At 39.4% G+C, this 12,149-nt stretch overlaps 1 protein-coding gene across 3 annotated transcripts in view; it reads right to left on the minus strand.

The window, feature by feature from the left end:
* The window catches only part of PPARGC1A (PPARG coactivator 1 alpha), a 65,162-nt gene that overhangs the window by 22,479 nt on the left and 30,534 nt on the right, over positions 1 to 12,149 (minus strand). For 2 of the 3 annotated variants that reach the window (XM_041466652.1, XM_041466822.1), the window contains 5 exons: positions 7,176 to 7,370; positions 6,089 to 6,211; positions 4,990 to 5,194; positions 970 to 1,015; positions 788 to 861 (listed from right to left, as the gene is read on the minus strand). In XM_041466652.1, the coding sequence (XP_041322586.1) occupies positions 788 to 861; positions 970 to 1,015; positions 4,990 to 5,194; positions 6,089 to 6,211; positions 7,176 to 7,370 (643 nt within the window). Of the gene's footprint in view, positions 1 to 787; positions 862 to 969; positions 1,016 to 4,989; positions 5,195 to 6,088; positions 6,212 to 7,114; positions 7,371 to 12,149 lie in introns of those variants that run through there. The other variant, XM_041466738.1, reaches the window with a different exon arrangement.

Below are 12,149 nucleotides of genomic sequence, written 5' to 3' on the forward strand. Positions count from 1 at the left end.
TTTGTGCTCGGCTCTGAACATTTGAAGAAAACAGAGGCAAAACAGAGTTCAGAGGAAAGCCATAAAACAGATCTGAGTCTGAAGGAATTGACTTCAGCAGAAAGAAGAGTAGATGAATTAAATGAATTATTAAATGGGCGATGCACGAACTAAACCACTACATGATAAAAAAAATCCTACAAATCTTCAAAAGGTACAAATCCAGGGATCAGAAAGGAGGAGGAAGATAAAGGGAGGTCGTGTGAAGTGTGTTAATGGAAGAAAAAGAAAAAGCAGGAATACAAAATGAATACCACTTTTAAAAATTACCTCTAAGCTATGGAACGATTAGCTGTTCAGTGGTAGAGGAGTAAGCTGTTATTTGTGACGTGTTAATCTAGAAATGACAAAGCACTGAAACATGCAGCCATGTGCAGCCCTAGACCAGCCTGGAGATAAACTGAATGACATAACTTTTACACCTGTAACATCTATTACACCATGCTGTGGAGCTTGTCTTTGAAAGATGGTGCTCAGCAATGCACAAATCTATGGAAAATGAAGAAATATAACAGATAAATGGTTTCATTCATATTTTCTCAGAAATTATGCTCTCCTGTGTAGGTTCGGAGCCGTATTTTCAAATATCTTTCTTCTCAGGTAGCTGGATAAAAAAGTAATGCTGAACTGCACTGAAATGAATCTACTGGAGACTTCTGTGAGATCTCAGCATACCTGTGGTATATTAAAGTAAACAAACACACACAAGCCATGCTTAAAGGAAGAGCCATCATTTTTCATTTCTCACCTGCAGTTCCAGAGAGTTCCACACTTAAGGTTTGTTCAATAGTCTTGTTCTCAAATGGGGAACCCTTGGGATCACTGGAAGACAGGGCACATTTATAAAAACAAGCTGAAATGGAGTTGCTGTAGCCAAAATCTACTGAATCCCCCTCCCTTTTATAAATGTTTGCACTTTTTAGTACTTACTTTGGTGACTCGGGTGTCAATGGAAGTGATAAACTTGTTGGTTTGGCTAAAGGAAAAAAGAAAACAATATTAAAAGAAAAAAAGAAAACAATATTTAAACACTCTGTAAAGTACACTGTAAACATTTCTTTATACTTTGGCACTGGGATCATGTGGTAGTCAGTTAGGGCCAAGCTCTGATAGTTCAATTGTCATTTCAGTGTATCTCAGATAGATAAAGAGACTCATCCTGATTCTTTATTTACTAGTACCAAAAGGGCACCTAAATTTCAACAATTATTTACATCAACTACTGTACCTCTGAAATACAGTACACAATGCAAATTACAAGAACCTTTCAGAAGAAGAGTGGTACATGTTAAAAATCAATGAAGAACTCTACAGGATACACTGTGAAAATGTTACTTCTCTCAGTGTTCATTTCGACTACAGTTCACGTTTTATTTGGAAACAGGAGCAGCAGAATAACTACAAAGTAACAGAACGTTATGAATATTCAGTTAATTTTACTTCTACAAGATACAATTTTATATACAGCAGTGAGAATAGGTTGTTTCTATGAGGCCAGAGTCCAACCAGTTATAGTCCAAATTTTTGCAAATTATGCTGCAAACTATGACAAACCATGGACATAGTCACAGATGGTTAAAAATGGGGTTGAAGCTCTCAGCACTACAATCCCGACATACGCAAAAAACAAAGCTCTGGCTATAAAAATGTAAGTCTTTGCAGCTTTTACTCATGCAAAATTGTATTTTCTCAGAGCAAGCCAAGAACCAGGATGTTGTAATACAACTAAGATGCCTTTAAAATTAAAAATTATAGTACTTGCAAATTTTACTTTTCAGAAGTCAGATTGATGTTTTAAACACAGAGAGCATTGTAGCAAGAACAACAGCAGGGGATTTCTTCTGCAGATTAATTACTTAAGACAAAATGTTCCCCTTGAACACTCCTGCACTGCAGATCTTTTGTCCAGAGTGTCACTACTGCATATTTCATATTCATTACAGGCTTGGAGCTCCCATCAACATTAAGGGATTTTATATGCAAATTGATTACTTTTATATGCTCTAGAGCATTCCTGAAGTAATATAACGTTTTCAAAAATTAATTCTCAAAAGCTGCATATTGTTTCTTCTCCTCCCCTATGAGAAATGGACGCTCAGGTGTTCACCTCAGGTTCACCTTCCTCAGAAGTCACTGCTGGAGTGAGGAGATGCACCTCAATGAGTTATTTGTCTGGTCCAGCACAGCCACCGATTTGTGCATTACACCAGGTGCAGTAAAACTGAATATAACCTGACACATCTTTGTGTGTAATTTATATATATCTAGGAATACTAATGTTTGCCTGTGGCTACCTAGAGGTAAAACTGGCTTTAAAAAAAGCAGATCTTGCAGCAAGGCTCTGGAATAAAGTTTTATACAAAGGCTTTCCTTTTTTTTTTTTTTTTTAAATAAAAATCTGCACACTCTTAACCAATTTAGGCTAAGGAAACTGAATGTGTAAGAGCTATTTACATCTCTAAAAAGTCTCTTTCTAACTCTTATTAGTCCTACAGAATAATCCCACATCAGAATATACACATATTAAATTCTGAAGCACTGAGGCACAGTGCAAATCTGCCAGAGATGGGCACAGAACCAAGGCATTATCTCACACTCCCATGTATTAATTTTAGGCAGATATCACTGAGTTCTCCCACTGAGAATTTCACATACCAAAACACCCATCAGTTTTCTTATTGCTAGACAAGAGCTTGACCAAACACTCTTTCTGCAAAGGATTCATACTCACATACAGCTATTGACAGTGTAAATATTTAGCCAAGACACTGTCATTTTCCGTGGTGTCTGTTTATTAGTTTTAAGGTCTACTGTAGTGTGGGGATTTTTTTTATTAAAAAGAGTTCACTTTTATTAAAAAGAGTTCACTTAAGTGAAGAGTCACTTAAGAGTTCAATTAAGTTGCTTGTCCCTGTAAATTGAAAACATTCAGGTTCAAAAGAACTACATTTCCTCATGGGCAAATTTCAGTGCAAAACCACAGATGATCTTTGGCATGAATGCATTTGTGGACATTCCCGTGGGTTTGCAATATGTTTGCAACAGTATCCCTAAAGGAAAATAACATTTGACTTATCCTTTGTGAGCTTTCCCTAAATTTGAAAGAAAATCTCAGAAAACTATCTGTGATAGTTTTTTAAAACAGAAGGAGCCAATTTTCTTGTACTTTTGATTAAATCTATGAACCAATGACTGCAGGTCTGCAAATATCAGTTAAATTTGCAAGGTTGATTCTGCATGAATTGACTGTCCAAGCTGAAAGCATTATATTCTTGTATTTGCATTATATGCAAATCCATTGATATTGAAGTTATATATTGGTGTATGAGGCAAATTTGCTGAAAAAACATTTCAGAAACCAGTAAATTAAACAGGAAAATTAAAGAAGGTAATTTCTCTGTGCCTGCAAATTCACCTGCAAGACCACAAAAATCACAGTCATCTGTTAAGCACAGTTGTTAGCTATATGTATCTTTGGACTTTCCTAACTTCTCCTCCATGCTGTTTCCACAGCTCAGTGTGCCCAGACTCTTTGAACTGAATCTACACAATTGCTTAGCTGGGGGGAAAAAAGCAGTTCTGATCTGAACAGAAAGACTTTATAATCTGTATGTATGTTTGTGTGCACACACATCTCTGTATGGGTATAACATATATGTTCATAGAGCATGTTATACATGATGCACCTTATCACCTTAACATCCAACAGTGTTGATAAAGCTCCCTGTAACTTCTGACAGTTCTGCTTTTCATTACCATTGCAGTAACAGACTCAAGTTTCACATGTAGAGCTCAGTCTGGATTCTGCTCTGAAAGCAGACTGCTGAAGCCACCCAGAAGAAGTAGCAGTTGGCATAAAGAAGTTTTAGGGGCAGCTGGATTTCCTTCTTATGAGAAATATTGTTCAGATAATTTGAGACCATAATGGAGAAAACCCATGCTTAGGATGTCAGAATGTACAGCTGCAAGAACAATATTAAGTGACAGGAAGGGAAGATTATTTTCATTAAGTTTGCTTATACTTCCTAGTGCAGAATTAGAAAACAGATTTGACAGAGGCTGAAATGACATACAGTTTACAACTGTTGCTTTGAAAATACCAAACAACACATTTAGGGTCACAACCTGATCTCTGCTGCAGACAGGCAACTTCCATTGACTTTAGTGGGGGCATCCATGATTGGCACTGATGTGTCTGAGATAGGCACATAGCCTTCCAGATGTCAGGTCAACATAAATACATAGATGTATTTTAAAGTAGCAATAATTTTAAAAAGCTCCCTTTGGGTTCGTAAGCTTTTACAGCTTTCCCTTGTCGTGGAAAAGAGAGGGAGAGAAAGTGAGAGGCTTTAAGTTCTTGCATATCTGTCACAGAAGCTACTTGTAATATAGACCAGTTTTTCACACATCAGGGGATACTAAAAGTCAACACAAGTGTTTAATTTTGACCATAAAAAATCCAAAAATGAGAGAGAAAGATCAGGATGGCATCTAAACTTTCAACTATTTACAAAATAAAATTACAAACCAGCATTCCAGCTTTAACAGGAATGACACATTTATTGTTTTCTCTGTAGCAGTGAGAGCACTATTTATTGTATCTTACGGGCTATGTGGCAGGTTAACAATGCCCTCAGTTGTACTCCAGCAAAACAGAAAGAAGCTCACTAATGAACTGGCCTGCCGAACTTGTTTAGGGGTATAATGATTTCTTAGTGGTACAGTTCTCTGTGAATAAGTATCTCCAGCTAGCTAACTAATTCTAACTTCACTATACTGTTTTAAAACTTCATTATACTGTTTTAAAATTCTCTTTACACAGAAGAGATGCTGGATTTCCAATACTAATCCAAAGAACAGAAGAAGTATTGAGGTATTCCCAACCATGGTACTTCAGCTTCCCAGCGTTACTGCTGGTTCCAAAGCTGTATTCTGCAGTCCCACACCTACCCTGCAGATGATTTGTCTGAGACTGCAGATGGGGCTTCCTTTTGGAGGTGCATTTCTCTTTGCTGCTGTTCCTGTTCTCTGCTGGTTTGGTCTGAGGAGGATCATCATTCGTAGTCAGATATTTGAGAAGTTCAGAGCAGGGACGTCTTTGAGGCTTTTGCTGTTGACAAATGCTCTTCGCTTTATTGCTCCATGAATTCTCAGTCTTAAAACAGAGTAAAATAAAATGAAATAAAATAATAAAATAAAATAAAGTAAAGCTAAAATTAGTGAGCTGAACCTTATCAGAATGGATATAGGTTTTCTGAAGAGATGAGATTCTCAATGAAGTGTTCAGCCTAAGTGTACTAGATCTATGAGCTGTGAATAACTGTTTGCAGAACAAGGAAAGAAAATTACATTTAAAATTCCTAAATGACATTTATGCAGCTTTTTATTTCATTTCTTCTACATTGCAATGTTCTTACTCAGCAACATGTAACTAACAAGACCCTACAGCGCCTTTAGTGTGAACAAAAAAATAAGCTGGTTTAAACCTTAATTTGCTGCTGATTGCTTGGGCCCAGTATTCACAACTCTCTTAAGTACCCCTAAATGGCCCGTTTTCAGTTACACTGAACGGCAAGACAAACATTGTTTAATACTGCCTGCTAACAGAATTATGTCTAAACCCCCATTCCATCCAATCAATGTCTAATATACATCTTTTGCCAAGAATCCAGTGTCATTTGTCTTAGCTCAGACAGCTGGGGAAATGGCAGTCCCACATTGTGGAGTCACTCATAAACAACACCAGACCATCAGCAAATTTTATCACACCCCATCCTACTCTGTGTATCAGTGAAGTAGGTAAGAGCAACAGACGGTATGACTACATCTGAACTCTGCCAAGAGAAGGGGCATAAATGCAATATTCAGAGCATAAAAGAGCTCAGATGATTTTCTGGAACCCAGTCTACAGCTCACATTTTTAAAAAATTAGTTAGAAGATAATAAGCACATACAATATATTCAGATCTACTCCTTGCTTGATTGCTAAAAGCATAAAAGACCTTATTACACATTCTTTTTTTCCTTATTATAAAAATTAAGTTTGTACCTTAACAACCACAGGGCTTGTTCTGATCCTGTGATTAGTGTTTGCATGGTTTTGTGTGCTGAGACCACTGCATTCATTGTAATTTAGCTGAGTGTTGGCTGGAGCCAGCAAGAGCTTCTTAAGCTACAAACACATGAGGGAAAGGGAAGTGGAAGGAAAAGAGTAAAGTTATAAATTTTATCAATTAAAGTGACTTATCTACAATTTTGCATAGTTACTTAAAGTTAGTTATATCAATTTCAGCAAGCAAAGTACAGTAAGACAAAAAGCAGGACTTGATATTCCTCAGAGTAAACAGACTTCATTTTCTTCTGGCTTGGCAGCACATTTCTGCTCCCTTTACTGCAGCATACTGCAGGGCAAGCAGAAGTGACAGGGATCTTGGATTTCTGAATCCATGGCAAAACGAAATTCTCAGTGATCTGTTTGACATGAAGAGGCCTCTGATCTATACAGAGACATAAACTTTAACAGACTAATGGATATGGTGTCAAGATTCAGGCATCTGGCCCTGCTCCCACTGAAGCCAGTGATAAGAGGCTTTCAGCAGAAACAGAATCACATCACAAACCAGTTTTACTAAGCAAAATGCATATAATGTTTCACCCACATCCTCATCCAAGATTCAGTTCTGCCCTGGTTAGCACTAAGCTGGTGCTTACTGGTCAAATCAATGTTAAAGACACAAAATCAGCACTGCATTCCAACAGAATCATTGGGCCTTTCTTCAGAGATCACCAAAAATGATGTCTAAACATACACAACAAAAAGCGCCCCGAGAAATGAAATACGAGTTAAGACCCATTACCCCGACTTATTTGAACAGAATGATAAGCAAAAGTGTCAGCCCCATTAGCGCAGGAGTTTCAAAAACAACCTTTTCAACAACTTTTTAATAGACTGCCATATTAATCATCCTATGGCTATTTGGTGGGGGGGTTTCCCCCGCTTAATTTTCAGTTCTTTACTTGATTTTCCTCTCCAGTCTAAATGAAAAGTCCAGACCTTACTGTGACTACATCATACCCATGCAGCGGGTAGCCAGAGGCACATCCAATTCCTGTTAAACAGTAGGAAGGGTTCTTACTAGAGACGGCTCTTCTGCCTCCTGAGTTGGAGGGGCGCCGTCGGGCACTGGGGAGGGGCTAGCGGCATTTTCGTTGGTCACATCTCCATCTGTCAGTGCATCAAAGGAAGGCAATCCATCCTCATCCACAGGGATGCTGTCCAGTGTTTCTGTGAGAACAGCTAGCAAGTTTGCCTCGCTCTCTTCATCTAGTTTCTGTGGGAGAGGACAAGACAAAAAGAGGAACCAGGTGAGAGAAGGAACAAAACGATGCTTCTGTGTGTGAGCAAGCAGACAACACATAGTCAAACTGGCCCTTGAAACAGTAACCTGCAACAGAATCTCAGACAATGTAATTAGGTACAACAAAATGATCCATTTCTGTGCAAAGGAAGTCTCTTTGCACTCGTGGTGTATTGCTGGTTTACTTTTCTTCCACAATTCTTTTTTCTTTGTCAGGTGTTAAGAATGATAAGTGATCACTCAGGGATTGTATTACAGGATGAGCCTAAGATGCTGACACCTAATGATGGTGTCAGCCCAGGCTGTCCCTTTCTTTTGCTCTTCAACACTGAACACCACCTAATTGACGTGACAAAATTACAGCAATCAGACAGCTCATCAGGACATCAAAACGAATCACCAGTAAAATACAGAAAACTTCATTCACATATATGGTCCAGCGTAAGCAAGAAAGGGTTTCTCTTCCACATTTCTGCAAATCCTTGCTCCAAAACCAAACAGCTTCTTATTCCTGAGTATTCTGGTGTAAGAATAACCAGCAGCACTCATTTGGAAAATGACAGGTTGTTTGGGTTTCTTTTAAAGAAACATATTAGGCAGGTTGCCTTTGAAGTTGTCCTTTCAAATGATGTCTTTTGAGTGCTCAATACACTATTGTATGCATTTATCAAATTCCGACTGCAATTATAAAAAAGTAGATTAATTTCTAATCAGAAGTGCCTGTAATATTAATTTATATCTTATTTCAGCAGCAAGAGTTCTTTTTGTCAAATTGAGTAAATTTAAGTGCCTCCTGATTTTTAATGAAATATAGTCCCTACTGTATATTAAGATACAGATTTTTTGAGTGCTGAGAGTTAGAACTGAGAAATAGAACTGTGTAAAAATCATTATATTTATTTTTCAGAGAGATTGGAAATTGATCTTGACAGATCAATTATCTAGGACTCCTAGGCTGATCCTAGTGCTATTGAAGTAAATGAAAAGCCTTTCACTGATTCAAGTGATATCAAATTGGGAGTTTCTCTACCAGCTTCAGAGTAGCTCATCATGTTCCAGGTCCCCACTGTGAAAAAATTTCAGCTACGTTCAAATCTCAAAGTAAGAAAGTGAACTAGCAGGACAAATAATACCAGCAACACAAACAAACAAGTAAAAAAAGAAGTTAAAAAAGGCAACAGCAAAACATTGTCAAGTTACACTTTGGAAAAAAAAAATCAAGTGAATCTGGGTATCCCCTTAGCATGACTTTTTTCAGTAATACTTTTATCTAGCAGACTCTGAACAGAGATGATCATAAACCATGCAGATAATTGCTCCTGCTAGGCTTCTCTGCCAAATCACACCTCACAGCTTCTAACATAAAAGCTGTCTTTGAGCTAGAAAGCTAAGGCAGAGCACTGTTCTGGTGCTTACAGCATCATCTCCAAGAAACAAATAAATACTCAGGCAAGCTAATGCTAAGGAGAAGAATTTACTAGAAAGGCCAAAGGCACTTATCCACTGAGAAAAAGTATCCAAATTTTGGTATCAGGTGATTTCCACCATACTAAGCAGACATACACACACAGCTGTGATAATTCAGTGTGTAGAGAATGAAAATGGCAGAAGGGAGCCAAATTAAACTTAATTCAGCTTTTCACAGCCACTTTCTGAGAGAAAAAGAGGAAAAATTACTGTGTCCCTTCTAGAACAGTAAAAAAAGGCATTATTGAAAGTGTGTACCAGTGTTTTTTCCCAATGGCATTTCAAGTCTCTCAGGTGGTGGGATGAATGGCGTGAGACCTAGCCCTCGAGCCTAGGGTGTCCATGAGATGGTTTGGCTGCCTGACCCCAGCCCTACACCAGGAACATTTTCAGCAACCCCATCTGGTGGGGCACACTGCTGAGCCTTGAAGCTTATAAAGCTGACAATGAAGCTGGAAGTGTCGCTATTTCTAACAGGGAATGCCTTCTTTAATAATAGCATGCCAGAAGAAAACCTGATATTTGCTGTTAGCTGCTCCACTCTCATGCTTTAAACAGACATTCAAGTGCGCTGACATTCAAGAACAGAAAGTTGAGCGGACACCGGTCCTCATCACAGCAATTTCAATTAGTTTTGTACAAGTTTCAACATTCAAACACCCCAGAGAAAGCAGAGGATGTGACAAAGAGGACTCTGTTAAACAATTAATGTCACTTTCCATTATTGCTTCAGTCCCAATTTACAGAGCAAATAAATCAAAGTCACCACAGATGAAGCACACTAGCTGGCTAACACATGTCTATTCACAAACGACACGGCAGCAGGAACACATTAGTCAAGAAAATGACATTGCTAGATAACCTCTTAAAGGTTTAACTATGCTATTGCTAAATAATTGTCCTAAATCACTGTTTATAAAGAAACACAATTATTAGATACAGCAGAAATGGTGCTGAGGAGAGATGCAGAGGGAGAGATGGTTGGGTACATCAACGTCTGAGCAATAATCATTGAAGCAGCAGTTTCCCCCTTTGCTGTTGCAGTCTGAGTCTTGGTGTTGACAGCACTGGGGAGAAGCGACGCCATGGCCAAATGCAGGCTCTTTCACGGTTTCAGCACTGTCACTGCAGAAGTTCACATTTCAGACTGGCATCCAACCTGCTCACCACACAGGCTCGGTGGAACAGGAGGAGTCGAGCACCCTCCACCTCTGCCAAGGCCAGAGGATGTGCTGTGTGCTCTCTGGAACTGACTCCGCCACGTCCCTAACTTCAAGCAGGATCTTACAAGAAGGATTTGCTTCTCTTTACAGGAGCAGATCCTAGGTATTTAGACTACCCAAATGAACTACAGCGTGTAAGACAAAGGACCAGAGGATAATCTCAAATGTAAAGCTGCATGGCAAATGCAATTGTTAAACTTTAATGAAAACAATTCATAATGACTGCATGTTGCTAACTTGCCTTTTTAATGCAGAAGCAGTTATGCATCACTTTCAAATCACACTGTTATGTTAGCATAAAGACATTGGGGCCAGATATGTTTTGATCCCTATAATTTTCACCCAGACAAAGGAGGCAAGGAACACAAGTATGCCAATGAATGCACTTCTGTGTTTCTGACAACAGAAATTTCCAGCATATCCAGAATATCATTAGCTCTGAAAGGAAATAAAATTTGGAATTTATGTCACTCTTTATGGGTGAATGCCACAGAGGTAAACTGCCATAATATCAATCAATCCTCAAACATGAGTCCATCTACGAGTCCAAAGACCATGGAAAGTTTCTAACTGTGCTCTTCTCTGCTTTTACATGTTTTGCTCTAATACTTTAATATTTCTACAGCACTAAAAATAATTCTCTGAAAACCCTGTAATAGTTGTGTAACAATCTAATTGCATTCCTGTCTTCAGTAAAATGTCTCCAGAGATATTCTCTCTTTGGCCAGTGAAATGAGTTGATAATTTACCCACGCAAAGGTATTTAAATCCTCTACCCCTGATGATTCCTTCTCTTTTGCTCATTCTGACTATTGATGGAGCTGGGCTTACCCTGTGGTTGGCATTTTATATCTGTAATACCCGTTACTTCTCAGCAATCCACAGAGGCCAAAGATTGAGCTGTAACAGAAGCTTGTCCATCCTGTCATTCACAGGCATCGCTTTAGGGTGCATATAGGGAGCAATGCTGCAATTTATCCTCAAATTTTCTTACTTTAAAAAAAATCATGCAACATTTTAAAATCTCTGTCATTACTCTCAGATTGGATTAGAGAAAAGCTAGGAAAACGAAATCCACAAGTCCATGGGCACTGACAGAACACATCAATGAATGCTGCAGAGAGCTGGCAGACATCATAGTGAGGCTGCTTCGTGGTCATCTTTGAAAGGTCATGGAGATCAGGAGAGGTGTCAGAGGACTGCAAGAAAGCAAATGTCACCCTAGTCTTCAAAAATGGCAAGGACTCATGAGTGGCATCATGAGTGGTGTCCCCCAAGGTTCTTCAATACTGGGCCCAGTACTGTTTAATTATTCATCAATGACTTGGATGAATGTTCAGATGCCTCCTCAGCAAGCTCATGGATGACACAAAGTGGGTAGAAGCTTTGGACTGATCCCCCTGAGTGCTGTGCAGCCCTTCAGGAAGACCTGGGCAGGTTGGAGAGATGGGCAGGAAGGGACCATTTGAAATTCAACAAAGGCAAATGCAGGATCCTGCACCTGGGGAAGAATAACCCCAGGGACCAGCACATGCTTGGGGCCAAACTGCTGGAAAGCAACTCTGCAAAGAAGGACCTGGTGGACACCAAGTGTCCATGAGCCAGCAGTGCCCTTGTGGCCAACGGGTTGAGAGAGGTGATCCTGCCCCTCTACTCAGCCCTGGTGAAGCTCATCTGGAGTTGTGTGTCCAGTTCTGGACTCCTCAGTCAGTACAAGAGAGACATGGAATTCCTGGAGCAGGTCCAGAGAAGGGGGACAAAGATGATGAAGGGACTGGAACATCTCTGTTACGAGGACAGACTGAGGGAGCTGGGCCTGTTCAGCCTTGAGAAGAAACAACTGGGAGGGGAGCTCATCAATGTCTGTCAGTGCCTGAAGGGAGGGTGGCAGGAGGATGGAGCCAGGCTCTGCTCAGTGGAGCCAAGCAACAGGAGAAGAGGCAGTGGGTAGAAACTGATGCCCAAAATGTTGTACCTGAACATGAGGAAGAACTTCTTTACTCTGTGAATGACAAAGTACTGGAACAGATTGCCCAGAGAGGCTGTGTTGATTAGTTTCTGT

The sequence above is a fragment of the Pyrgilauda ruficollis genome, unplaced genomic scaffold (assembly GCF_017590135.1).
Source record: "Pyrgilauda ruficollis isolate IOZ18807 unplaced genomic scaffold, ASM1759013v1 scaffold1, whole genome shotgun sequence".
NCBI classification, from domain to species: Eukaryota; Metazoa; Chordata; class Aves; order Passeriformes; family Passeridae; genus Pyrgilauda; species Pyrgilauda ruficollis.